Source organism: Anser cygnoides, chromosome Z, assembly GCF_040182565.1.
Source record: "Anser cygnoides isolate HZ-2024a breed goose chromosome Z, Taihu_goose_T2T_genome, whole genome shotgun sequence".
NCBI lineage: Eukaryota > Metazoa > Chordata > Aves > Anseriformes > Anatidae > Anser > Anser cygnoides.
This window is the reverse complement of record NC_089912.1, coordinates 1,495,444-1,522,264: the sequence shown is the minus strand read 5'-3', so window position 1 is coordinate 1,522,264 and position 26,821 is coordinate 1,495,444. Positions and strand designations below refer to the sequence as shown.

Genomic DNA, 26,821 nt, shown 5'->3' with positions numbered 1-26,821 from the left:
CCGGAGAGCTGCAGCCCCGCAGGCCCCGCCACGCTTCCTGGGCAAGAACAAGAGACCGTCGCTCGAGCAGGGCGGTGTGGCTGGGCACACAGGAAACACCCAGCCGCCAACCCTCAGCTCGCTGCCTCCTCGGAACAGGAACCGGGGTTTCCCGGAGACAAGGGCAAACACAACGCGGCCACCGCCGGGCCCGGGAGGGAGCTGCTGACCCCTCTGCCCGGCAGCAACATGCTACGCAGGCAAGTTTGTGCGCCACGCAGGCCTAATTTCAGCGTAGAGCACCCTGCCCGCTCCCAGGGGACAGGTGCCCTGAGGACGCGGTGGTGGGCCCGTCTGTGGTTTTGCTTTCTGCTCCCCTGAGCTGCCCCGCGAAGTTGCAAACCGGCTGCTGGCTGTCGGGGGAGGTCGTTGGGAGGCATTCGGGTGTTCGTAGCACCCTGGTTTCCTTGGCAATTGCTGCTGGAACTCTGCCCACGTGGGATTAAGGTTTGCGTGACTAACTGTGAAGCTTCGAAAGAAAAAGGGAGGAAAAAATACCGGTTTCATCCTACAGGGTGATCCCTCCGTAGTGTTCAGTCCATGGTTTTCCTGAGACTCTTGGTCGGTGCTGCCAGAGGGGAGAACTCGGTGCTGCTGTGTACGTATGCAGGAAGACCCGCGCTGCAGCTCTGCGGGTGTCTGTACATTTAAAACCCTTTTTGGAAGCGAGAACTTGCACACTAAAAGTGCTGCTGCCTAAGCAGGTACTACACACGCAGTACTGACTCAGACTTCAGAATTACAGAGGCCTTTTACTACTTCTTTTCACATGGAGCTGTAACAGTGCACGCTATCAACCTTAATTTATGCATTCATAATTCATGACACAGCGCAAATAGTGCCCTACAGATAGACAGAGTGTGTTACAGTTATTTACTTGGATTTCTCATTAGCAACATCGGGAAAATGTTTATTATTCAATCTCAATCTCATTATACAGTTATATATGTTGTTACAGTATCGACTACACTGTTAGACATTTTTGGACCAAAATGTTGGTTTTGATAACACCGATGTGAGCATGGTGATTTTGAGAAGGTTGTGTCTGCATCTCTGAGAACCAGATTTCTTCCCGGTATATGTGATTTTTGGCTATGATTATTTATCAGCTTTGCCAGTCTGGACATTCTCCTCTTTGACGTGCCTTACTGGATGTCGGCCAGCATGTTTTGCCATGTTTACACTGCCTAATAAAACCTTCCACTGCTGCTCTTCAAAAGCAAATGTTTCTGCTGGATTGGCAGCCCTGGGATGCAGGGGCCTCGCTGTTTATTTTCACAGTGGGTACTGCCTGGAAAGCTGCGCTTGTTCCTCGCTGGGTGATCATCCCTGCTGGCAACCTCAGCCAGCCAAAGGCAAAGATTTTTCCTACTGGATTTGAAATTTCCCTGGGAAATCAGCCCCAGTTCCACACAGTGGTGGGTTGGGCAGTGCTCATTAAGGCTTAGGAAAAAACGTCAACACAAACAGTGTCCTGCTCTGAGAATTGTCCAGAACAGGTCGTGGGCCTGCTGAAAGCCCACCCAAAACTGCTGAACCCGACACTTGAGCGCCAGCCCTTGGCCGAAGGGTGGTCTTGGTGCTCCAGGAGGTGGGCAGAGGCGCAGAGCAGCTGGTATGCCAGCCCACGCCACGATCATCTCCTGGTGCTCTCTGTACATGATTGCCCAAATCCAGACACTAAGCATACTCTGAGCCTTTGCTTTGCCTATCCTTTTTGGTTATCCTTATTTGCATCTTCATTTTGAGAGGCTTTTCAAAGGTTTGGTGGCTCCTCTGAGCACGTCCGCACCTTCTGAGCGTGTCTGCATCCAGAGTAAGGGAGTCTCTGCCTCCAGAGCACCCAGGAGGATGCTCCACGAGGGAAGAGGGATGCCCTGCAGAGGGCTAAACGCAGACCTTTCTGCAAGCATCTCTCACTCGGTGCTAAAACTGTCGCAGCTCGGTGACGGGAAGGGGATTTGCGAGTGCAGTTGTGACACAGAAAATAAGACCTGCGGTCACATTTCTGAGGAGGTGATGCAAAGTATTTGCAAACTATGCCGTCCTCAAGATCAGGCAGAGCCATGCAGCTTCTTCCGACTGGCAGAGCCAGCCAGTCAAAATGCTTGTAAATATTAGTTATATTTCTACCTTTGCCTTTGCAAATGAGACTGAAAAATGGGGAAAGTACTTGCAGTTACAGAGTTTTGTGCTAGCTGAATCCACGTACTGCACCATATCGCAGACCGATTTTTCCCAAAGGACTTAAGGTTTTGAAATGCCCTCTATCCATTCGAAATTTTCACTTCTAGAGAGTTACGTATGTATGTGTCACCAGCCTGCTGCGGTGATAAGAGCATGAGGGGAACTGTACCACTAACAGTCAGATTTTGCATGTGGTGGAGAGGCAAGGTTCTGGCTCCAGCTTTTGAGATTTGACCCCATGCCAAAACGTAGGTCAGGACCGACTCCTGAAGGTTGTGTCCTACGTTTAGCTCCTGGAAGAACTACTTGATGACACGTGTCATATGGAAAGTCCACCCAGATGAAAGCCCTCGGGTTTTTACAACCCAGGGAGGCTGAAGTAATCAAGCTAAGGAATGAACCCAGAGGGCAGCCGAGGAGGCAGAGCTGAGTCCTCCCATCTGGATGCTCACGTCCAGCACAGCTGCAGCACCCGTGCTGCCTGCAGAAAGCGGAGCACCGCACGGTCTTACAGAGCGCTACCCCCAGCATCCTCTGTGTCCTCCCACTAGCTTTGCTGGGCCATGGGAAGCACCACACCACCACACCGCTGCCTGCACGGCCAGAGCACAGCTTTCAGCCCCACGGCATTGGTCACGACGTGGGTGATTTTCCCAGAAAGTACACGCTAGTGCTAGCTTTCCCTGCTGCTGCATAGCGTGCACTGAACAGTGCTGGGCAGCACGCTCAGCAAGTCCACACGGAGCTCCACGAGGCATGACAGCCTGACCGCTGTCTCGGATATGGGAAAAACCAGCTATTGTTCCAGCCTGGTTTACATAAATATTCAGGAGGCAGATCTGGGCACAGCAGTGCTCTGAAGGAGCCATTTGCTGAACTCCTTAGATCTTTGTCATGGCTTAAAAACCTCCTGTCCAACAGATGTTATCAAGGAACTGCTAATAAGAGCATCAGGATCGTTTCACTCATGACAGAAGCAATTAGGCAATGCTGACAAATCATTGCTGGTGATGTTCTGCAAAACATTCGTTATTGGCTTTAGCGAGGAACGTGCCTGGGGTTAATTTCATCAAATACTTCACACTCACCTGCATTTCTGGCTGCCCACCCTTTGCCCTGTTTCCCAGATAGTGCCTCTGGAGAAGCAATGTTGAGGAGCTGGTGACTGACCCCAGAGCCACCAGTCGTATTTTGGGATGGCCTGAAGCCTTTGGGAGCACTCTGGTGAGGGGTGGATGGGCTCCCTGGGGGGTCTCACACCTTTGCTCTGCTGCTGCTGCAACCCGTCTGCTAGTGGCACAGCCTTGTGAGCTGGAAAGCCATCAGTACGGCCACGTGTGTTACCCAAATTATAGCCACATTGAGCTGCCTTCATAATAACACATTCCACATTATTTCGCTGTACTTTTTATTTTGTGAGGAATTGTAGGCATCTCGGTTGCACGTTGGTTATTTAAGAGGCTGCCTATTCAACAGCTATGCAATTACATGCCGGTTTTATAGTCTCATTTCTCTTCGTGCAGACGGTTTAACAATGATTTATTTGATCAGCAGTAGCAATGAGGTAAGTGCTCTGTAATACATAAAATACAAATCAGCTAATAATTCATGGGGTTTATAAATATATAATAATTAAAAATAAACTACTTGACAAATTTGTCCTCAGCTTGTCTGTAGCTACAAGGGGTAATAATTTTAGAAGAGGGACCTTAAATTCAGCATTCTGGGACATACATCACTAATTCCATCCATACTTATAGAGATACCAGGAGATGAGTCACATCACCGATCGTTTTGTTCAGCAGGTTGCTCAAAGGACAACACAAATAAATTCAACTTACCATCTCGCAGTGTTCGTTGACTCCCGGGTTAGAGTCCCTTGCAGGGTAACCTTGGTTATCACACCATAACTATGAAATACGAGGCCGCACTGCCTTGTGCAGGGAAGGCGTGTGGGAAGGAGTGCCGCTCAGCGCAGAGGAGCATTTGTGTCAGGCAGCTGATGGCAAGGAAGACAACTGCTATTAAGAGCTGAGTGATTCGTGCTGAGTATTATCAGCCTCTGCAGCCTAGTAATGTGCTTCCTCAGGTCCTCTGAGGCTCCCCTGGAGCTCCACATTGTGGTTAGGGATGGCAGCAGCCTCGTGGCTCCCCACCCATGCTACAGATGGGTTTCAGACCCCGTCACGAAGCAGTGGTCCTTCCTGAGCTGCCCATCCTGCCCGCCTCCAGGCCCTGCTCTGCTCCTGGCTGGAAGTGGCTGGGAGTAGCCTCAGGGTGCAGAACCTTTCCCGAAAACCCAACCTGACCCTCCCCTGTCCCAGCTCCATGCCGTCCCCTCGGGTCCTGTCGCTGTCCCCAGAGAGCAGGGATCAGTTGTGGTTACACTGACACATCCTCTTTTTGTTTGGCACCACGTGGCTTCTGCACAAGAAATAACACAAGCCCACATCTCAAAATGCGGGACATAAAGCTGGCAAGAATTATTCTTAAGATTTTGACGCCTTTTTTTTCTTTTTCTTCCTCCTTGCTTTATTGGCCAATGCATGATGCTGTAAGCTATTAGCTTTAATGACTCTTCCATCAGGTCATCCATCTCAGGGCAGTGGGATCTCGCAGCTCACTGGGCTCCCTCCCACTGGACTCTGTCTGGAGCCGCTGCAAGCACAGAAGATGCTGTGGCTAATTCCTGCTGGTAGGAGAAGACAGACACTCAGAGACACAGGACCAGCCTTGAGCTTTTTGGCACATAAATTTTCTCCTGTGCAGAAGAATGGGAAATGTTTATATTAACTGAGCTAGCAGGGAACTAGTAAAGATTCAGATCAGTGTACTGCAACAACAGCTGCATATAATTTGTGGTGTTACACAGTAAATTTCTGCAGGCTTTGGAAGGCTCTTTCAAGAGCTGTGTTAAAAAAAGTCTCAAAAAAAAAAAAAAGAGTTATGTCTGGCCACATTTATTGTGTGTTTCAGACAGTTCTTAAATCTGGCCTCGGTGTTTTCTAGCAGAGGTTTTGCACAACAGATACCATCCCTGATTGTCAGAGGGGATGGAAGAACACACTGCTGGGTTGGTGGAAGGGAAGGGGTCCCTGTGACACCATACAGAGGGCAGAGTGACCTACACCAGAAGTACACGCTGCTCTTACCCTCAGCAGGTGAAAATTTTCAGGATGCATGGCCAATGGCAAAGAGCCCATCAGCTATTATTGAAACTCCTGCTTGGATACAGGTTTCCAAAAGCCAAACAGAGGAGATAATTTACGAAATACCCACCTGCGTGCAACAACCCCAGTTGGAAAGGAGACATTTTTCAGCTGTGCAGAACGCCTTTGCTTCCTCATTCCTGTCCTGAGGCTCCCCTTCCATCGGCGAGCATCATGCTGCATTTTGGCTCGCTGGGGAGGATGCACTCACCGTGGGTTTTTTGTTCAGATCCAGACATATTTTCTCCGAAGTCCCTGTCAGACAGGAGCCAATTCTCTCTGAGCCACAGCCTTCGTAGCTCTCTGATGAACGTGAGAGAAACGAGGATGGATTGGCTCCTACCAAGAACGTTGCAGGTTCATGCGACTTGAAGGCGCACGTTGATGAGTTGCGGCCATGAAGTGCCATTGTGGCAGATTGATTTTTTTTAATATTTTTTTTTTCCAGAACTGAGGAGATTACTTTAAGCAGTGGCAAATTGATTAACTGCCCATGATGTCACATTTATAATGTTCCTCCTCTGAATTTTCATGCTATTTTCTTGCTTCCTCTTTCACTCTGAAGGCCACTGGCTTAAACTTGGCTTCCCACAGTTAAATCTGCAGCTGTACCATCAGACAAGTCTGTTAGGTAATGTCCATTGTCTCACTAAAAAAACAATGAACTTATGCTAGCAGCACAATACTCTCCTTTATTTATTTTTTCTTAATAAAGCCACTCTCAGTAGTAACAAGAAGAAACAAAGAAAATCCAGGAAATATAGCATCGAGAAGTATTTGCCTTACTTGAATAATTTCCTTCCTGATGTGCAATGCTTCCCTGAAAAAAAGTGCCTCTGCACTGCCTTTGCTTTCCGATAAAAATGAAGTATGAGAAGTTGCTCCACCTCCCAGCCTGTCTTCCTTCCTTTAATAATTTTTGAATTCCTTGGACATTTCAGACAGATTTGAGGTGGCTTAGGGGTCAGAATTCCCAGCAAGAGAATCGGTAGACATGTAGAGCTGCAAATAATTGCCACTGCTGGCAATACCTGGGTGCTTACGGCCACTGGCCTTATGCTTTCGCACTTTACCTGAAAGTGCAGTGCTCACCTTGTTCCTGAGCTCCAGGGGATGTTCTCTGCCTGCAGAAAGTGTCCTGACACCTGTGGGAGCAACCGGTGCAAGTGCTTCCAGGGTATGCAGTCCTTGGGATCTGAGAACCTTGGCTTCTCCACTCAGGCGTTAATTAGGATTGATAATAATAATAATTGACATGTTCGGAGCAGTAGCTCACAGGGCTCATTTACAGCAGACAGCTCTCCTGAGGGAGATCGTTAATAAATCAAAGTGCCTTGGGCCTCCTAAATCCATGCTGGCTCTACTAAAGCAAAACAAAAGCACAGCTAAAATTTTTATTTTAAGTTACAAAGCCAACAAAGTTCTTAGCAGAAGTTAACTTTTGTAAATTATGGATCTAAATCTCTGGTCAATCTGGCCACACTGACAGAGCATTGAGGGTGTTTTATTGCCCTTGTTATGTGTATGAGCATTCGAATCATGCGATGACATATGATGGTTGAAGTCTCATAACAACAAGGAAGGTATTTATGGATGGTGACATGATGTAGCTGCCCCTGTGCACCCAGACGACAGAAGCACTTGCAGCTGGTGCCAGCCTGCTTGGGGTGGGACAGAGCGACCCTTCCCCTTCCCCTTCCCCTTCCCCTTCCCCTTCCCCTTCCCCTTCCCCTTCCCCTTCCCCTTCCCCTTCCCCTTCCCCTTCCCCTTCCCCTTCCCCTTCCCCTTCCCCTTCCCCTTCCCCTTCCCCTTCCCCTTCCCCTTCCCCCCCTTCCCCTTCCCCTTCCCCTTCCCCTTCCCCTTCCCCTTCCCCTTTCCCTTTCATGTTTTGTAACAAACATGATACTTTTCAAAAACGAAGGGAAAAACAGCTTATGTACACCTTTTATTTTTGCTCAGTGACTTCTGCTGTCATAGTGGAAGAGAACACACACAGCTTCAACTGGACATTTTGGTTTTCAGAGCTTTTATCAAGAGGAGATATAAATTAAGTGTTCAGATCTGTTTTGTGCTTCATGGTTGCCAACGGTTATGTGTATTTTAAAGTCTTAATTGTGCAGACAAATGTAAAGCAGCTCCTGATACACAGAGACATAAGCCAGCTGCGGAGCATCATTGCAGCCCATATGGCTGTAAAATATTTTGCAGAGTATCCTTGGGCACACTTCAGTCATTAAACTGTCATCTTTGCGTTTTGTTTATTGATTGAGTAAGGCAGCTGAACTCTTTTCCCCTTCCCTTTTAAAGATTATTTTTACATTGGAATTTTTATTTATGTCAGTCTAAAAGCAGTGATCAACAGAAAACCTGTAGGATTATTCCAGTGGCGGGTTTGGGGGGGGGGGGGGGGGGGGTGATCTATGAGATCTGTGAGGTCCCTTCCAACCCAAACCATCCTCTGATTCTGTGATTTCTTTCCCAACTGGCTAACTGGGTATTTTTTCTTCATCATTAAGCTAAGGGTTTTAGCTAAATTTTATGACATAGGAGTATTTCACACAACATTGAAAGCATAAAAAATATACCATCGGGTTAAATTTGGACATGAAACAAACTTCACTTTCTGTATAACATGCAAACCTGAGGTTCTACAGTAATTAAATTTCTCTGGCTTTTTACACAGGAGTAGCCAGTGGCTCCAGTTTCCCTTGAGCTCCAGACTGTTCCTATCTGCATGAAGCTTCGTTCTGTACCTGCCAGTTCCAGATCCACGCAACATCCTCCTCTCCCCCTCTCTTCTATATTTATATGCAGTTTCACTGGGTATATTTGAGCCCAGGATTCATTCCCCTGGGTTCTGGTGGGTGGATGGGGAACAGATAGCTGCAAGAAAACCATTAGGCGTGCAGACATCTTTCCAGCGGGTAGGTGTCAGCAATGCAAGGGAAAACAAAACCCAGGCGCTTGGTGCAAGCTCTGCCTGCCCACTCCCGGCCGGCGCACGTTTTGGAGGCTGCTCTGCTCCAGCTGAGTCTGCCGGGCTGCTTCCAAGGGTGGTCACCGGTTGTGTTCGTTTTTGCCTTAGTTTAAAATGGAGGAAGAAGAGGATAAAATGAGGATCTCAGTGATGATATGCTATGGAAGCACTGTGAATCCTCAAGCTCATGGGACCTCCCAGTCACCCCTCCTTCCCCTACCTTGCACAACATATCCCAGCCACTAACTTCTCACCAGGAACTTTCTCTTCTAATCTAGCTTTATGAAGGCTGTGCCACTGTCCTCACCGAAAAAAAAATGAATCCAGGTCCTCAGGCTATGTTTTTTACCTAAAAGCTGCCAAACATGGGGTTTCTGGTGTTCGCAGGAGAGACGTGTCCCCTGCTCCTGGCCCCGGAGACAAGACGCGGCGGCTGGAGGAGTGGATCTCCAGCCAGGAGAGGACCACAGCCTTCCTCCTCCACCAGGTCTTCCGAGTCAAGGACAACATCGTCTCCTACCTCCAGGAGAGCTCGGGTTATCAGCACAGGGAGACTGCTGCCCGGCAGCTGTTGGAAAACCACGTCCAGACCATTGCAGGCATGGTTCAGAAGCTCAGCCAGGACATAGAGGTAACACATGCTGAGGACAATTCCCCTGCTAACGCTAGGGAAAACGCTAGCTTCTGCTCATCTGGCTCCATGGGCAGGAAAGTCCTTAACACGAGCACTGTGTTTTAGGGAAATTCTGATTTTTTTCACATAGTGGCACTTGCAGTTCCTGGTGAAAACAGAAGGGAGAGGAGTAGGGAAAATAAAAAACGTAATTGGAAAGTAAAGCAAAATAATGAGCAGATTAATGAGTTTTGGGGTTGCTTTCTTCTAACTGAAAGGTTCAGATTCCATTTGTTTTCTGTTTTGTTTGAGTGTGGGAGATTGAATTCAAGAGAAATGAGTAAACTACATTTTCATCTAACATATAATACGAAGGCTCAAATTTCATTTTACTTAGTTTTCTAGCTGCAGATGTTCTACTTTACATAAATTATGTATGCAAACAAAATCAGTTGTTGAAACTTTTCACAAAGCTCAGGTGAAAACTGAGGTGAAGGATCAGGTCACACTTTGAACTGACTGACAATTCTGTACTGGAAGTGCATGGGATGATATATTTATTTATTTGCTTGTTTATTTATTCTGACTAAAGATCTTTGATTATTTGTTGTTATTTGACAAATTTATATATGAAATTTACCAACACCTTTTGGCTTTTCTTCTTAGACAAAGGTGTACAGGACAAAAATATAGTGAAATAGACTTCTCAAGAGGATTTTTTTTATCCTTTGAAGTGTTAAATGTCCTCCAAATGCCAGTAAATTCAAAATTTCGTTTTTCATGTACTTGCAGAACTATTTGACATGTAGTGCATTTGTCTTATCAAATATGAAATCTTGGCTCACCTGAGATCAGGACTGTTTTATGAGAAAATCACCCAAGTTGCTATCAGCTTTCTAAGTCTAATCATTTTCCCGGGTTGTAAATCACTCTTCTTTAGGTCCTAATCTCAGGTGCATGTTTGCTTTGTATGTGAAGATTTGTTGTGAGGCTGTGAGGATTTGTTTGTTGAGTGTAAAGCACAGAAAGCAGCTTGGTGAGACCTGTCAGTCAAAGCCACCAGAGGACCAGTACAATTTGGGAGAACTGCTCCTGGCATATAGCAAATTACAGCGGTTGAGCAATGACCATTTCTCAAGCATTGTGAAAAGAAAAAAAAAACAAGGGGATCCAACAGGAAATGTGACTGACATACTACAAGTCTTCCTGCAAGCAGGAAGAATATCCTTCAGAAAAGGATATTCTGCTCTGGGGGAGACTCTGGCATGCTGCTGCCGCAGGAGTGAAGCTGAAGGTGGGGAAACGCATCCCTCTGCCACAGCTGGAAGAGGCTGCTGCTGCATCAAAGTAATTAGTGGAAAATGGCCACAACCTTAATGAATTCGGTGTTCATGATCCTCTGACTGGAGGTGGTGGTAGGGTGTGGGGTGGCAGCTCTGCCGTGAGCAGCAGGCGTGCTGCGCTACGCCAAAGCGTCAGCTCCAGGCCTCTCCTCTCGACCCGAGAAGTAAAACCAGGGCATTTGGGGCGTCGCTCCCTCCCTCAGCTTTCTGTCTGAAAAAGGTGATGGTAGCTCACAGAGACTGTCTGAAGTTAGTTCTTGTGGCACGCATAGATCCTTCGGGGCAGTCTCTCCTTCTGCCTTCAGACCAGACATTATCGCTGCACAGTAAATCTGGCACCAGGCCGCAAGACAGGCCTGGATGAGGCACTGAGCAGCAGCCGACCTGCGTGCACATTTGGGGCTAGACGGGTGTGTTTTCAGTGTTTTTTACAGCAGGCCCATGTCCTATGGGCCAGTGTTCTGTGCCAGACAGTGTGTTTGGGGATGTTTCCTCAGGCAAGCCGAATGAGGAGCGTCAGGGAGGAGACCAGCATTTGCGCGTCTGTGGCATGGGTGGGAGGGCTCTGTTGGACGCTCTGTTTCATGTCTGACTCTTATTTAAAAAATAAATAAATAAATAAAAACCTAATGTAGAAAACCCATAGTGCATTAAAGATCTTGAATCTACAGGTTTTGGAGAGGCAAATAAGAACAAGGGATGGTGCCACAGCGCAAACTAATTTTGCTGTTCAAAACCTGGACCATAAATACATCCAGAGTCTTGGAGACCTGCGTGGAAGAGTGGTAAGGTAAGGAATAAACAACAGCCCCCTTTTTCATCTCTGTTAGTCAGCTTCTGCAAAGTAAGTTCAGAGCAGGCGTGAATGTACTTTGCACTCATTTTATATCTCCATTTTAGGGCCAGATCTGTCCTGTGCACTCTCCATGTTAGTAAAATTATCAAGCCAGGGAGGGAAAATAACGATGTTGTCCTGTCTCATTCTTCACCACATGCTTAACACTGTGGAGAATTTATCCTTCCCCAGTCTGGCTAGACTTCAGCTGTTGTAGTTGAAGCCTTCCTGTTGTTTCACTAGGATGTGGTGTAGGGTTCTTCACCTCTTCTCTTGGAACGTGGGGCTTTGTGAGCAAACCTGATTTCTTCCTTTGAAGGTGGACTTCCATGGGGCATTTAAATAATATGATTAAAACAATGAGAAAACAAAACTCTGCTGTGTCATGTCGAGGGAATACATGGGTTAGGAGCTCTCTAAACTAATATATTGGAAAAAGTTGCCTTTAAGGAAGAAAGCCCCTTGAACCAGCATGTTTCTAATGTTTGTTTGTTTGTTTTCCCAGAGGCCAGTGATATGCTTTTCATATAAAATCACTACTGCTGATATTTGTAGATAACACCAAATCATCAGTTATCAGAGAATGTCCTGGATTAGGGACCGTGGCGGCTGGTTTATAAATAATGTGTTTTATAAACCCATTGAGGGAGTGCTCCACTCGTGAATGCTCCCTGAAAAGTTTGGGGAATGTGGTAGGTATATAACTGACTGTGGGTTCTCACAGTGATGCAGTATCAGAAATGCCAGGAATATGGTCTTGGACCAGAGATCAATAGGGAGATTTTGATAGCTCTGTGCTTGGCACAGAGATTGGTACTAGAATACTGCACTGGGTCCAGAGTTCTCTTTCTGAAGTGAAAACTTGATGCGGTGTAAAGAAGAACCAGGAATGTGATGGTGGGATGAGGAAAATTTCCAGCCAAGAGAAGTACACATCTATGTATAGTTTCTAAAAACGAAATCCAGAGATGTCTTCATTTCCATGTATAGCTACCGGGAGAAAGAGAAAAAAATCATAGGGTGCTGAAGGACTCCAAAACTGATGAAGAAAGGCTCAAGAATCCAAAACTAGAAGCTGAAGCCAATACATCCACAGTTGGCAGGAAAAAAAAAAATAAAAAAAAAAAATGTTTTTTTTTAACCTTGTGTCTGATTAGCATTGGAAGGAAGTAGGAGGAGATCCTGCAAGATTTTCTTTCTCTTGCTGTTCTCAGATTCGGATTGGCAGACTTTCCAGACGATATGCTTTCGGCACAGTCGTAATATTCAGTGAGTGATGTGTCTCACTACTCTTTCCCAGCATTTCCCTTTTGCTCTTGCCAGGTGCACTGAGGCTCACTCCCATTTTCTGTGCTGGATCACTGGCCTGCAGCAGAAAAAACGAACACATGAAGGGAGAGCAGGAAAAAAAAATGAAAAAAAAATCTGGAGAGACAAAAAAAAAAAAAAAAAAAAGGTTGGCCCACTTCCACTTGCACAAAGAAAAAATCCAACAAGGAGGTGGAGCTCCGCTGGGGACCCACAGCATCGCCCTCCATCAGCTGCCTTCCTCGGCCCTCCCTGTCCACATGCAGCCCTCACCACAGGACAGGAGCTGCTGCTATGTGGGCAGCGGTTTTGGACTGCTGCTTGGTGCGGGGCAGGATCCCAAAAGGCACAGATGGAACCATGTGTTAAGATTAGCATGAAGTCAACAGCATCATCATCTTTTTAGTATGGAAGCTAAGTCTTAAGGTCCCATTTACGTTTATACGGTATATGTGGGTTCTTCATGTTTCTTCGATCTTCAGTCAGGATAAGCAATTGCTGTGTATAGCAAGTAGAGCCCAGAGTGGCTAGAGGCATAAGGTGCATATTTCACATTTTTTGAATTAATAGAAATCTTCCCAATGCAAACTTGCAATGACTGTTTTCCTATTGATTTGCAGCCTAACCTTAATCCAAGAGTATCTGGGATGAAATAAAGCTTAGTGGACCGATGCTCTTTCTCACGGCAGATGATTCTTCCCCGTTTTCTGCCACATGTAAAGGATTAATGTGGATTAGCTCTTATAATTCAATTTGTGTCACTCTTTTCTCCCTCTCTGTCTTTCCCTGAAAGACAGACAAAGACCTCTTGCCAAATACTAGGGCAGTTGTCCATTGACTCTGAGACATTCTGACTACATTTCCACACCATGTAAACATCGATGTGTCAAATAGCTGTGACTGAAAAAAACAGCCTTCAACATCATCAGCTAACATCTCAAACCAGCTGTATTTTTTATTTGTGTTTAAATTCGTAAAATATATTGAAACAATAATTCCTTTGGGAATGGGATCATGTATTAGAACAACAAAAATAAGGTAATCAACTGAAAAAAGAAAGCACCACTTATAAATATTGACTGCTTAAAAACACTGGCTCCTCTCTTCAGTCTCACCAACAAATGACTGAATAAACATTGCACTTTACACAGACATTTACATTATACTTCCTTTTTCTTGTGGACTTTTCTGTTACTCAAAGGAAAAGTCCAGCTTAGTACTAGATTGGTGCATTCCCATGAAGTTAGTTGACCCTTCAGAATACGCAATACTTTGCCAAATAAAATACTCCAACATATACTGCTCCTTCCATGACTGTGAAGAGTAAAGCTCCTTGAATCTATAGCAGGCAGCTGTATTCCTGCCTATAATTAAATCCTTTGGTACAACCATTAGAGGCTTTTAAGACTTTATTCTTTTTAATTCATACGCAAATCTCAAAGGAGCACTTTTCTACACCTTTCCCAATCTGTCCTGCTCCTCCTTGCACGCTTCCCAGCTTCCATTTCTGTGCCTGGAAAACTGGGACCTCACTGCAAGCTGCCGCACATCTCCGACATGAACCGTGGCTTAGAGCAGGATTTAAGCAAGTCCCGGGGAACCCCATTCACTGCAGGACTCAATCCACCAAACCACAGCAAGGCACAGGGCTATGCCACGCACAGCACGGACACAGTGCGTGGGGAGATGAGGTCTGGTGGCCACACTTCCAACGGGGTCCCCGCTGCTCCAGCCCTGGCGCGTTAATCCCACGCTGCATCTCCAGGGCAGCCTCGTTCCGTCTGTGCGTGTACAAAGCCTCTGTTGTCTGCAGAAGCTTCTTCGATTTGCTTGATGTGAAGGCACTGTAGGAGTATCACAATATCTCAGCATCATCAGGAAATGGCAGAAAGCCGGTCTTATTTGAACCGCCGCAATTTCTCTTGGCACCCTTTACCTGCCAACAGCACTGGCTTTATTCTGTGAATTATCCTCTTTGGAGGATAATTTTTCTGGCATTTTAAAACTTTGTTGTTTTTGTTATTCAATTTCTATTCCTTTTTTTTATGTTAAGAGGTGCAGTGCTTCATGTAGTGCACACGCTGAATCGATTAGGATATTTGTTGAGATAATCTTGTTTCTAATGCTGCTCACACTGGAGCTTGCTCCTGGGGGGCAGATGTGCGGGGGAGGAGGCTCTGTCACTCCTCTCCTCCCAGAGGAGTGGTGCAGAAGCACAAGGCTGCATCTTCTTGCTCAATTTGAATATTTTTACAATGTTATGTGAATATTTACAAATAAGCTAACAAAAATAATCTTCGTCTTGTGGGAAAAAAAAAACGTATATATGTAAATATGTATGTATACATTGTACATACGCAATGTGTAAAGGTGCAATGAAGACAGAAGCTGAAAAGGGAAGATCACTGAATTTTAGTCACTTGGCTATTAATCAACGCTGTCACTCTCAAATCCTTTATTTGTCCACTTCACATATGACAAGATATTTTGGTGAATGCACCTGGAGGAGTTTAAATACAAAGTGACAAAAGCTTCCTATAAAACAGAAAGGTTTTTGCCTGTAGTGGCTCCCAAACTGATCTTCCCCAACACTGTCTGTTCTCACGTGTCTCCATGCAGATCTCTTGTCTCTGATTGCAGATGCGAGGCAAGTATCGCAAAGCTATCAGGAGACATCAGCATTATCAGGCACGAGGTGCAGAAGATCGATAAGGAGATTTACAGCCTTCACTCTACCCTCAAGTATTCTGTGAGCGGCTTTGAGAAGATGGTGAGTGCAGAAGCCCACGGTGAAATACCTGAGGAGCGGTGACTATTGGTATACAGAGAGCTTCCTCTCCTCCTCTGCTGACCACCGTTAACAATGGATACAGTGTTTATATGACAGGATTATCATTTTTTTTTTAAAATACAGATTAAGTAGCCTTTTTAATAGATGTAGACTAATAACAGATAATACAAATATTACAGGACTTGGGATACTCAGATTATTAACGACCCTTTACAGTTTCTCAACATAATTTACAGGACCCTTGAAAAAAAGCACAACTCTGTTTTAAGTGCACCTGGAAAGTTCAGTTGGTTTTCCTTCAGTTTTAAGGTGGTGGCAGGAAGGCATCTAACCAGCATCTCCAATTCCATGTGAATGTTGGCAGTATCACAAAAGCTTTTGAAAATACAACGCTGAATTTTATTTTATTTTATTTTATTTTATTTTATTTTATTTTATTTTATTTTATTTTATTTTATTTTATTTTATTTTATTTTATTTTATTTTATTTTATTTTATTTTATTTTATTTTAATTTCTTTTTCTCCATAGAAAGCATAAGCCAACAACAAATAACAGTTGTTACTGCATACAGTTCCTCTGAACTGGTCTCTTCTTGTGACAGGTTCTCTGCACCCAGTAGCAGTTTTAGATCCTCTGACAGGATCAGGAGCATTAGCAATAAAATCTCGCAAGAGTCCAACTTCACTGGGAGGTTTGGCTTTCTGAGCATGCAGCATGACACACTCCCCTGCTCCTGCTCCAAACTAAATGTTGTCTGTGCCCACTGGGACTGGGCCTGGGAGCAGGTATGGGACATGCAGAGTCTCATGCACTTGGTATCCAGTATAAAGTCATTATCATATTTTGACTTCGCCTTCTGCTGCACAAGACACGTTCCAGTCATTTTGTACCTTGCCTATCCATGCATCCTATTCTACAAGGAAAAATGCCCGTGACAGTTTAAATGAAGGTATTTTACCTGGAATTCTAGTATAAGACACTATTTGGACGTCTGTCTCCCTGAATACATGTACAAATGTTCTTCTTTCCTGGGAATGGGGAATGAAGCACGTGCATGTCAGAGTCATGGTACACAAAGCAGCATAGACACGAGGCGTGATGCTTTCTCAGGTGAAGTGGGAAAAGTTATTCTCATGTGACTGCAGGACAGAAGCAAAGGAAAGAACTGAAAAAGAGCCACGTTCTGTTGCAAAGAAATTAGGTACCAAGACAGCGTAATGAGTCTTTGGTGGCAATCTTTTGACATGGATGTGCCACAGCTACCAAAGAGCTGAGGGCATCTTCTCACCAGGGTGTTTTCTGGCCTCATTTAGTGTAAAATCACTGAGGAACACCGCTGGGATTTAGCATCCCCTCTAAATTATTAATAAATTGGGGAAAGGCAGGCTGAGTCACAAGCCCATCAGGTCAGACTGCCCTTTGGGATCAAGCATCTGCATGCAGCAGCAAGTGCCTTGGCCCAGGCTATGCTGCTGAAGCTCATGGAGGGTGAGGCCATGCAAGAAATGGGTTTCTGGTGGATCCCAGCCTCCTGCATCACTCTGCCCTACACCTTCCAAAAACACCTGTGCATCCAGCGTCCCTTTACGTAGCGGGCATGGCCTCTGTGTCGCCCACAGATGCTGACTCTCCTCCCTTCTCTGCTCCGGGTGAGAAGGAGCCCAGTTAATGCTGGATACAAATGTGCAGAAACAATAAATAGGTGAATATCCCTGAATTTTATGGCAAAGCCCGTCTCCACAAAGACTTTGACTTCGGTTGGTCTTGCAGCCCTGATGACTTTGAGCTCAAGTCTGTCTTTGCTGAGTGTAATTATTTGTGAGAGAGTTCAGAGCTCTTCATGTTAGCTGTTTTTTTGGTTTTTTTTTTTTTTTGGTTGGTTGGTTGATTGGTTGTTTTTTTTCCGCTCTTGCAATCATAATACATATTTAAATATAAGTGCTTATAGTCTGGCTCATAAAGGTGTTCTCTGTTGAACTCTCATTAGGTAATGCAGCTATTAGGCAAGATAGAGACTTCCAGCTCTGATGAAAGCTCAAATTTAAAGACAGTCCAGGGAGATCAACATCACAAATTGCAACTTCTGGATTTCAAGTAGGTGATGGAGGGTTTTTCATTATGATAATTCACCCTGGATTCTTTAGTGTGATGAACAGGTTGCTATGAAACAGCAAAACAAACCCATTAATTAACATCCATTCAAAACACTAAGAGAAGGTTAATGAACATCTATGCTATAAAATAATGAAAATACATAATGAAAGTACCTTGTCTTGCAAGCTAATTGTTACAATGAGGCACTAAATGCCACCTTGTAAGAAGAAAGGTATGAAACCAATTACCTTTCCACGCTTAAAAGAAAGGCACCAAATACAAAGACGCTATTTACCATTATAATTGCGGCTAATTTGTGACTTGCCTAATGTGCAGAAGACATTTTCTTCATGCATTTGCTCAGTCTGCCCATTTCTGAGAGAGCAGCCAGGGGCGGGGGTGCTGCTGACGGAGGGAGGTGGCAGGGACAAGCCAGGGATGGAGCCAAGGGCTGAAGCAGCTGCACAGCTTCACGTGCCCTTGGATTTGTAATTTACTGTTTCTTTCTTATGAGGGATATTTCTCCTATTCTAGCTGCAAAAGTACTTTTAGAGTGTCGTTTTAAACTTGATGAGTTTTAGAGTGGAGGGAGCTCCACTGAGGGATGCAATGAATGAAAGTATGCAGCATCCATATCCAGAACAATGCAGAACAGCCCAGCATTCAAAAGCAGAACCAGCACAAGTAGGTGAAAATCTAATTATAACACTACTGCAATAACAGTATTTCAGAGGGAATAGACCCACTCCTTAAAATGTTGAGGTATTTGAATGATGATTTATCTGAATTGCATTCAGAGTTAAAAATATGCTAGAGCTTTAAACACAAAAATGTTCCTGTCAAGAGGACAGGAAAAGAAATAGGGATCAGTGGGGAAATAGCAGCTAAAATGGGGAATGAATTAAAGCGGGGAAATAAAAAAAGAAGAATTACAGAGGGACGGAGAACAGAGAATGAGAATCAAGACAAAGTGAGAGGAACAGGAAATAAAAGCAAAATAAGACGGAAAGAAAAAGGGAACAATGCCAGAAAAGGAGGAAACTGGAAAACTGAATTGAAGTAAATGCTGAGTTTCTCAAAAGTTAATTAGAGATTACTGAAACTGTCAACAGAAATAGGAAGCTTGAAAGGGATGGCTTTCAAGGCTCTGAGATGTACTGGCAGTCTGTCTTTTAACGTGAAATCCAAAAGGCTTATTTATCAAAATGCTGAGATTCTATTCCAGTTAATATCATATTTAATTAAAATAGCATGCTCTTTGGGAAATATGTCTGTCTTCTCCCATATCGCACCTTTAAAACTCTACCAGATTTATGCTTACTTTTTAAAGAGCTGAAATTAAATTTAACCTCCTTTGCTGGAACAGACTGGAGCTTCCACTTACAAGCTGGCATGTTTGGATCAGCTTTGAAGCCCGGAGTTGCCTCTTCAACTGACACGCAGCTGTCCCCAACCAGTTTTTGCAGTCTGGCAGTTGTATTGTGGAAGAGCAAACTGATACTGTTATTGAAAACCTAATGAATTTTTAAAGTGTTTCAGGACTCCCTAGGTAATGTGGACCTTCGCCATCAGGGGACTGGATGCTTATCTCTCCAGGCCAGTTAGCTTAGGAATAGCTGTACAAAGCCAGCTCACTCGTCAATAGATTTAGTCTCATGCATGAAAATTTATTGTAGCGCTGCTGGAGTATGCTCTTACTAAATACCCACAAGTATCCCCTTATTAATATTTCAGAGATTTGCTGGACCAGAGACTATGGCAAATCTGCGGTCTCTCTCACTCCCCTGAGATGTAATTGTGTGAGCTCCACGTGGGAGGGATGGCAATTTAAGAGGCGTTCCAGTGGAGCAAAACGGGGTGCTGCTTAACCATCACGTTTTTGCCACGTTTTCCAACTTGCCTAAACACTGCTCTCAGATAATTCATTTTTAAGTTTAAATCCTTTTAATTCCTTCTTTCCCAAGTCCAGAGCACGCAGACCAAAGTCACATGCCAACTGCATATATTACTCCCCACAGAGAATTTGATTTTGAACCTTTGAACAAAACTGACCATCAATAGTCATACATGCTTAATTCCACTTTACCCATTAAAATGATGTTGATCACATTTTTTTCAATAGTGCTAACAAAAACAGCATCATCGTACCTCATTTTATGCCTCAAGGATGAAAAATCTATGATTAACTACACGAAAGGTCTATCTGACGAGGTACCAGCCCTGTTATTTCCTGATCCACTGGCTGAGCAGAACTACAACTCTTGCAATTATCAGCTTGCTTACTGACCTCAAGTTTGCTGTCCATAACCTCAGGGCAGGTAGTAGTGGCTTCGACAGAGCCCTAACTCCATCCCTACCAGCCCTGTGCAAAGCAGGGTTCAGATGGCAACTTGTACTATTCCAGCCGGGTGGCTCACTCTGTTAGGTCTGAGGAAGGCTCATTGTACCTCTCCTACCCACCATAAACCACACAGATCGAACAGCGGTCTATATCACCAGCATCATATCACAATATCATTTTATTTTCTCAAAAGCAAAGGCTAGCACTCCAGGAAGTAAAGTGTGTGCATTTTCGTATATGCATGCTAGGGCTATAAATGACAAAATCAATATTTCAAATTTCTATTGTTAAAAAAACAACCACAAACCTTAGAATTATTAAAATGAGTAATAAACTGGCCTAACAGCTGTTTGTGTACACGATCTTGGTAAGACACTATTCGTAGCAAACAAACTGCAGACACGTATCACTTAGGGAAATTCTGTTATCATTAATTTGTTTCACACATTTACACTGGCTGCTGATGGTAATTATCACTTCATTAGACTGATGCAAAATTTTTATCAATCCCTTTGGTATAAAAAAAAACTATTTCACTCAAACACCCTTTTCAAAAGTGCTATTAAGTATTACAAGTACTTTAAGCATGAAGTCTGGTTATAAAATCCTGCTCTTTACTGTTGGTTTCTACAGTGTTGCCAAGCAGTTGATCTGTAATTCAGCCCAAGTAAATTTCAAGTGGTCACAGTTTGCATGACAGTATGTGTTAGAAATTGATACAACCACATTATTTTTTTCCACGAACTCAGGTCACTGGCATAAGCATGAAAATTTAGATCTGTGACTAAACTTGGACCTAAATTCATGTCTTGTCATGGCTCATGTTATAAATTACAAGCTGCAGCATGAGAAAAGCAAAGTCTAAAACATGCAGTTCTCTAGCCTGAGAGTTTGTATATTTGGTCCAAGTGACATTTGTTGGTCTCTCTGCCCTGCCATGTCTCCAGGTGCTGCCTGCGCTGGGGGGGGCCTTCACATTCCTGTCCAGCTGCTGGTTCAAAGGCAACCGCACTGTATTTGTAAACTTTTACTCACCTACTTCTTTGATCCTTATGAACTTGATTTTCAGACCACAAGGGGTTTGGCTGCTCACCCTGATGCTCAGCTACACAGCTGGTGTCCAGTGGGACAGTGTGGTTTCTTCACTCGGTTCAAATAAAGATCATTCAAGTTGGAAATCCAGATTTTTCAGTCCTTGGGTATTTTCCTGAATTAGACTGCACTGGAGAAATCCCATTTTGGCACGTATGCGCAACCTCCAAGTTAAGGATTAATAAAATAATTGAGCTTAGGCCTTCTTGGGAAACCACCGAGGAGGTTTGGAGTAACTTAATTTACTCAAATGACTCAAGACTCCCCCATATTACTGACTAAACCTTAAGTCTCATTAACTTAATTTACTCAAATGACTCAAGACTCCCCCATATTACTGACTAAACCTTAAGTCTCATTGCTAATAAATAAATAAATAAATAAATAATCATAATTTCAGGTTGACGAGCATCCTAAGTGACTTCAAAGATCAGATGCAGCACCAGCAGAAGTGGACAGAAGCGCAGCTGACACGCTCTGAAGACCAAGCCCAGCACAGGCACCAGCTGCTGAATGCGATGAAGGACAGGCTGGTAAGGCTTTCCTCCACAGCACCCCCCGGGCATGGGGCTGGCTCGTGGGGCTCCCAGGACGGAGAGCACGAAGCACCTCTCCCAAAACCTTGATCCCAACAAAACCAACAGAAGAAATGAGATCAAGTGGAAAAAATGGAATTGCCCGGGTGCCTCGGGACATGGCCAGCAAAATGATGAGCTATGGAAACCATGTAGTTGAGGAATAATTTATTTCGAAGGGATATCAGGAGACCATGAGGTTCAACTCCTCACTCAAACAGGGCCGGTAGCAAAGGCAGGGCTTGGGGCTTGTCCAAGTGGTTTTTTAGTATCTCTGACAAAACTCCCAGCAACCTGGGAAATGCACTTTTCCTTGGTTATGGTGACTCTTCACGTTCATGTAATCCCTATGTACCCCACAGCGGTGGTTTCCTGCCTCAGAACGAGCATCAGTGCCACCACTGAACATCAGGCTTTCGTTCACTGACAAGCTGAGAATAGTAAGGGATCTTCTATGCAAATTCTGCCTCGTTTTAAATATAGGCAGCCCATCGCCATACCGCAGTTGGTATATCAAAATGCAGCCAGTTTGGATTCCACAGCAGCAGTTAGTGCTTGGCACAGGACCAATGCCTTTTAATTAATTCCTCCACAGCTTTAAAAGCTTTCCCTCCTTTGATATATGCAGATCGCTCAGCTTCAGAGTTCAAAACTGATTAAAATATGACCACCACGTCTCAGTGCCAGGATTAAGATCGCTGATCAAAGACCACATCGAGGAGCAAAAGAGAACTAAAACACCCTTGAACTTTAATCTCCATTTATTCTGCTTGATGATCTCTGGTACTCAATACAACCAACACTTGGTGCAGGCACATACTAGAAATGTTTCTGACCTTTCAGGCACTCTCTCACAGCTACCGGTAGAATACACTTCCTCCACCAGTACAGTTTTTGTGATTGCTTTTGATAAAACACACCCATTATACATGGTTGCTCTTTCCTCTGGGAGACCATAGTGCCAAGCAATGTGGTGTTAAGAGGACTTAAAGCTCCCAAAGCCGCCTCCTGACAGACTGAATAATAAGGAGAGCAACTGCTGTTGTGTGAATGCAGTGCTGTGGAGCAGCCAGTGGTCCCCTGGGCATCTCCTCCCTGAAAAAAAAACCACAGCTCAGCCCCTGGGTGCTCAGAGTATGTTTTCAGCACCACGCTAAGCCCTGTTCAGGTTCAAAGAAGCCGGCTGGGTTTGCAGATATCTCCCCTGAGAGGCAGAGCCTGGCATTGCCCTGGGCCTACAGGAGTCTCCGAGCCGCAAGGGCCGCAGAAGACCCGAGGGTTTTGCCCGTTTTGACCCGCGATGGCCAAATCAGGAGTTGGCCAGAGGTCTCGGTGCAACTTGATGGGCAGGAAAGGGGGTGGGCAACTGCACAGCTCAAGCATCAGCTTGTCCCTGGGGAGGTGACGTGGCCTTCAAGAGCCATGCTGGGCTCCAAAGGGAGAGGACTGCTGGTCGCCTCCTGACCCAGCTGCGTGGGGCTCGCTGTCCTTACTCCAGGTGCCTGAGCAGGGTATGCGCCTCCAGCCTGGGAAACTGGCGCCAGAGCTTAGTGCAACCTGAAAGCAACCTGAAATCGGCTCGTCTGAACCCCCAGTCTGGTGCTGCGAAGTGCATCCCTGGATTTAAAATAAAAGAATAAATAAAATGATAAAATCACCTCTGTCCTGGCCCAGCCTTTTCCCCCAGTTGCAGTTTATTGGGGAGGAGAGGACTGACATTCCCTCCAGGATATCAGAACTCATCTGCGCTCCTGCAGTGCTGCTGCCCTTGGGATGAGGCAGCAAAACTGACTGAATTCAAGGATGCCAGGTGTCAGGTTAACGGTGGGCATACCTAAAGCATCTTACCGTGAACTTGTTCTATGCATTTAAAGGAAGCGGCAGAGAAGAAAATAGAGGAAAAGCTTCTGCTTCTGTCACTAAAGCTAGAACAAGCAGAGAAACCAGAGAAATGCAAACAACAGTTGAGCCAGATGAGAAGTGATGAAAACAACCTGCACGCAAGAATCACCAGATTTGAAAGACGGATCTGGAAGGAGCTTGAGGAAATCCAGAATGAATACAGATCAGGTGAGAATGGTCTTTAATGTAGTTCGTTTTTTAAATAGATTTGTACAGTTACTTACTGCTGCAGAAAATAACTTTCCAGTAAAGGGAGAAAGACCTTAACAGGACTTTCTCTCTCCTGGGCCCCAGTTAACGAGGTGTCATTTCTACGTGTCTGGGTCAGCCTACCTGCACCGCCAGCAGCCAGCACGACATTCACACACGGCTGCTTTCTTTTCCTAGGGGTCTGATGGCAAGAACACTTAAAAGACAATTTCACAACCTGCTTTCCAAATATTTTAGAGTACTTATTTCTTCCACTCATGGGGTCACTAACCTTAGTTGGGAGGTGCAAGTCTTGCCTTCTCCCACGGGCTCTGCTCCCGTGAACGTGTTTGGTGGTCTCTATCATTTCCATCCTTTATGCCCCACTCTCAGCTAACAATAGCTGGAGAAAGAGGCCCCTGGATATGTAACAAATACCCTCCGCGGGCCACACTTTACAGAAACGAACGGGGAAGCATTTGGATAACACTGCTGAATGCACGGTGGCTGCTTCTTATAGGTACGGTCACCTCGAACGTAATTCTGAGAACATGAGCACTGTACCAATCTCAGCTGGTTCTGGCTCTTCAACCTTCAGCAGCAATTAGAAGTCCTTTACCTGGCACAAAGCACAAGGCTTTCAAAAGGACGATTCTGCCTGCCATAAACTACCCTGCATCACTCGGTCCATTGCAATACCATCTACTCGCAGCTGGTAACGGAAACAAAACGGAAATGTCGGGTTATCCGAAAAATCACTCAGCCCATCTCTCCAAGGGAACAGATGGCTGAAAGTCATTACACAAGTGCTTCACATCTTACATGTTCTCACTCGAAACTCAAGCATCTGGTTCTCATCGCCAGAGCTGTCTGTGATCTAGGACCCCAGCTCCTTCGTTCAGTTCCAATTCCTTCACTTTCCGCAGCCCACCTACGAGCCTGGCTCCAAAGCTGTAACAAACCAAGCCTTGAGGTCTTTGTGGAGCTTGGCACAGGAAGGATTGACTGCTCAAGTTCACCCCAGTAAGCACAAGACAGCATCCCAAAGAATGCTGTGGATAAGAAATTTGAGAATATAATATTCTGGTGTGTTAGCAAGAGTTCTTAACTTCAGATTCTTGCCTATAGAAATCGGCCACAGAAGAGATCTGTTTACACAGAACTTTGGCCTTATTTGCCCTAAACTCAAGTCCAAGGATTCCTCCTTCCCACAGCGGTCTAGCAGGGGTTGATCCCCCAAAAGGGGAAGAAAAGGCCACTGAAGAGGTGCAGAGCAGCATGAAGGGCAGAGAAGCAGTTTATAAATGGCCTCAACAGCTTCTTGGGCTTTAGCACAGATCAGCATCTTGGAAATCAGACATGTTCAGAATTTATAAAATTCTAAACCCTCTGCAGTGATTTCATTGAACGCTATCTAGTGTGTAGCAGTGTCAAAATTAATCCATGATAAACAAGTGTTCCAAAAAAAAAAAAAGTAATGAACTGTCATGTTACTATAAGCACTTTTTTAAAAAAAAAAAGAGGACAAGAATTAATTTTAATCCACTGTTAGTCAGTTTTCTTGCTAAGAAGTAAACACCTATATGACATGCTGGACAAATGCAAAGCATTACTGTGTTGTAACTTGAAAGTTACTGCAAAATGGAAACAGCTACCTAACAGCAGCTTAATTTTCCATTCTTTACCAACAATGTTTAATTGTACTATGGCTCAATAAAAGTGCTCTGTACTTCTGTTTTTAGAAAAAAAAAGAAAAGTCTGCACACTCCCATTTCTTTTCTATAGCTATATACAAAGCACACATTGCAAGTGAAGCTGAGCTCCCACTCTCCCAGCTGTGTATGAAAAAACAGCGCCCATCTCAGATGAAACATAATTTTTATTCATAGTGGCTACAGCTCTTGGAGATCCATGGCACAAACCTTTCTACCTGCAGGTGGGCAGACTGCAGATCAGCCGTGCCTGTATGGGTTTTCCTGAAATTGGTCACCTTGCCATTTTATTGCCTTCGACACATCGGCTGGTTATCTGATTGCAGGTGCTGAGTTTCTCTCAGTAAGATGCCAGGCCAGCAGAAATCGCACAGCTGGCTACAAGCTGTGAGACTGTAAGATGGACAAGATGGGTAAGATGTGCTGGGCAGGTACTTAAACCCAGTCTGCAGACTCCAAGGGTGCTGCGGAAATGTGGTCACTCATACACACCTGTACTTAAAGGCACTGCTGCCAAGCACATTGACGGAAGCGTCTGATTCAAAATAAGGACTGCAAACTCAAATACATAAATAAAATAAAAATCAGTGCTCAGCAGAAGAACATTACGCTTCAAAAACTAACAGTACCCTTGGTTTTAAACACAGACATAGCATTTTCTTAACTCCAGACCACAAATATGTCAGTTACAGTTTACTTCTATCATGCTTGGTATTGTCCAGTGCATTGGAAGACACTAATCCTATAGCAAGGAGTTTGCAACCTAAGCTACTAATACATGTCTATGGTAATCAGTAAAATGATGAAATAAATAGATTGGGTTTAATGTGCTCTGAATTACATGTGGGTCAGAAACCTCTGCAAAGAAAAAAACAGAATCTCTTAGTGTATTGAAAGCAACCACTATTTAATTAATTGTTCCTATTCTTCTACCAGGATTTCAGTCTATTCATGAGTCTCTGGAGCTGCTCAAACAAATACAGAACACAAAGCTGAAGCTTGAAAAAAAGAAGATTCAGAAAGACACTGGAAGAGACAAAGCAAGTGACCTCCCATAAGAATGAACTCCAAAAGCAAATCCTTATCAACACTTGCAGGTGCTCTCTCCAGTGAGAAGCGTAGCTGGATTAAAAGAAGCAGTCTTTAGACACACCCACCTTTGTTTTCCCCTGTCCCTGCAGGGCGTTCTTCTGACTTATCACATTGCGCAGACACAAAAATAACAGCTCTGTAAAACTAACAGTCATTTAATATCAATTTCACAATAAAAAGTGCATGATTTTTTAAGGACTGACTTTAGAATTCTGCTATTCATGCTATTTAAAGGACTTTAAGAAACCTACTACTCAGTCCTTAAGCAGTGTGAGCCCAGTCCTGCCATAAGCTATATTGGGTTTAGATTGGTGTAAGCACTAAAATCAGCCCTAGCACATTCCTCCAGCTCCAGTGTGTAGGTAGCAATAACACTATGAAATGTGGCATCAGAATATGTACTGATGCATGACTTGGACTGACTCTAAGAACTTACTGGATCATTAAAAGTAGCTAGTAAATCAGGTACAAGTGTGCTAAAATGCAAGTTAATTGTTAGCAGATGCATTATTAAGAAGGC

General features: G+C 44.5%; 1 protein-coding gene across 1 annotated transcript; it reads left to right on the top strand.

Moving 5' to 3' along the window:
• The first annotated feature begins 156 nt into the window (after positions 1–156).
• FAM81B (family with sequence similarity 81 member B) lies at positions 157–26,297 on the top strand. Its single transcript, XM_013193324.3, has 8 exons — positions 157–239; positions 8,800–9,043; positions 11,040–11,158; positions 15,152–15,281; positions 17,292–17,398; positions 21,232–21,364; positions 23,281–23,476; positions 26,146–26,297. The coding sequence occupies exons 1-8, from the start codon at positions 229–231 to the stop codon at positions 26,265–26,267; spliced, it is 1,062 nt and encodes a 353-aa protein (XP_013048778.3). The 5' UTR covers positions 157–228; the 3' UTR covers positions 26,268–26,297.
• Positions 26,298–26,821: the final 524 nt, after the last annotated feature.

Coding starts and splice junctions, on each gene's coding strand:
- FAM81B (XM_013193324.3), top strand. Junction 17,399..21,231: donor TTGCAACTTCTGGATTTCAA/GTAGGTGATGGA, acceptor TCATAATTTCAG/GTTGACGAGCATCCTAAGTG. Junction 23,477..26,145: donor CCAGAATGAATACAGATCAG/GTGAGAATGGTC, acceptor TTCTTCTACCAG/GATTTCAGTCTATTCATGAG.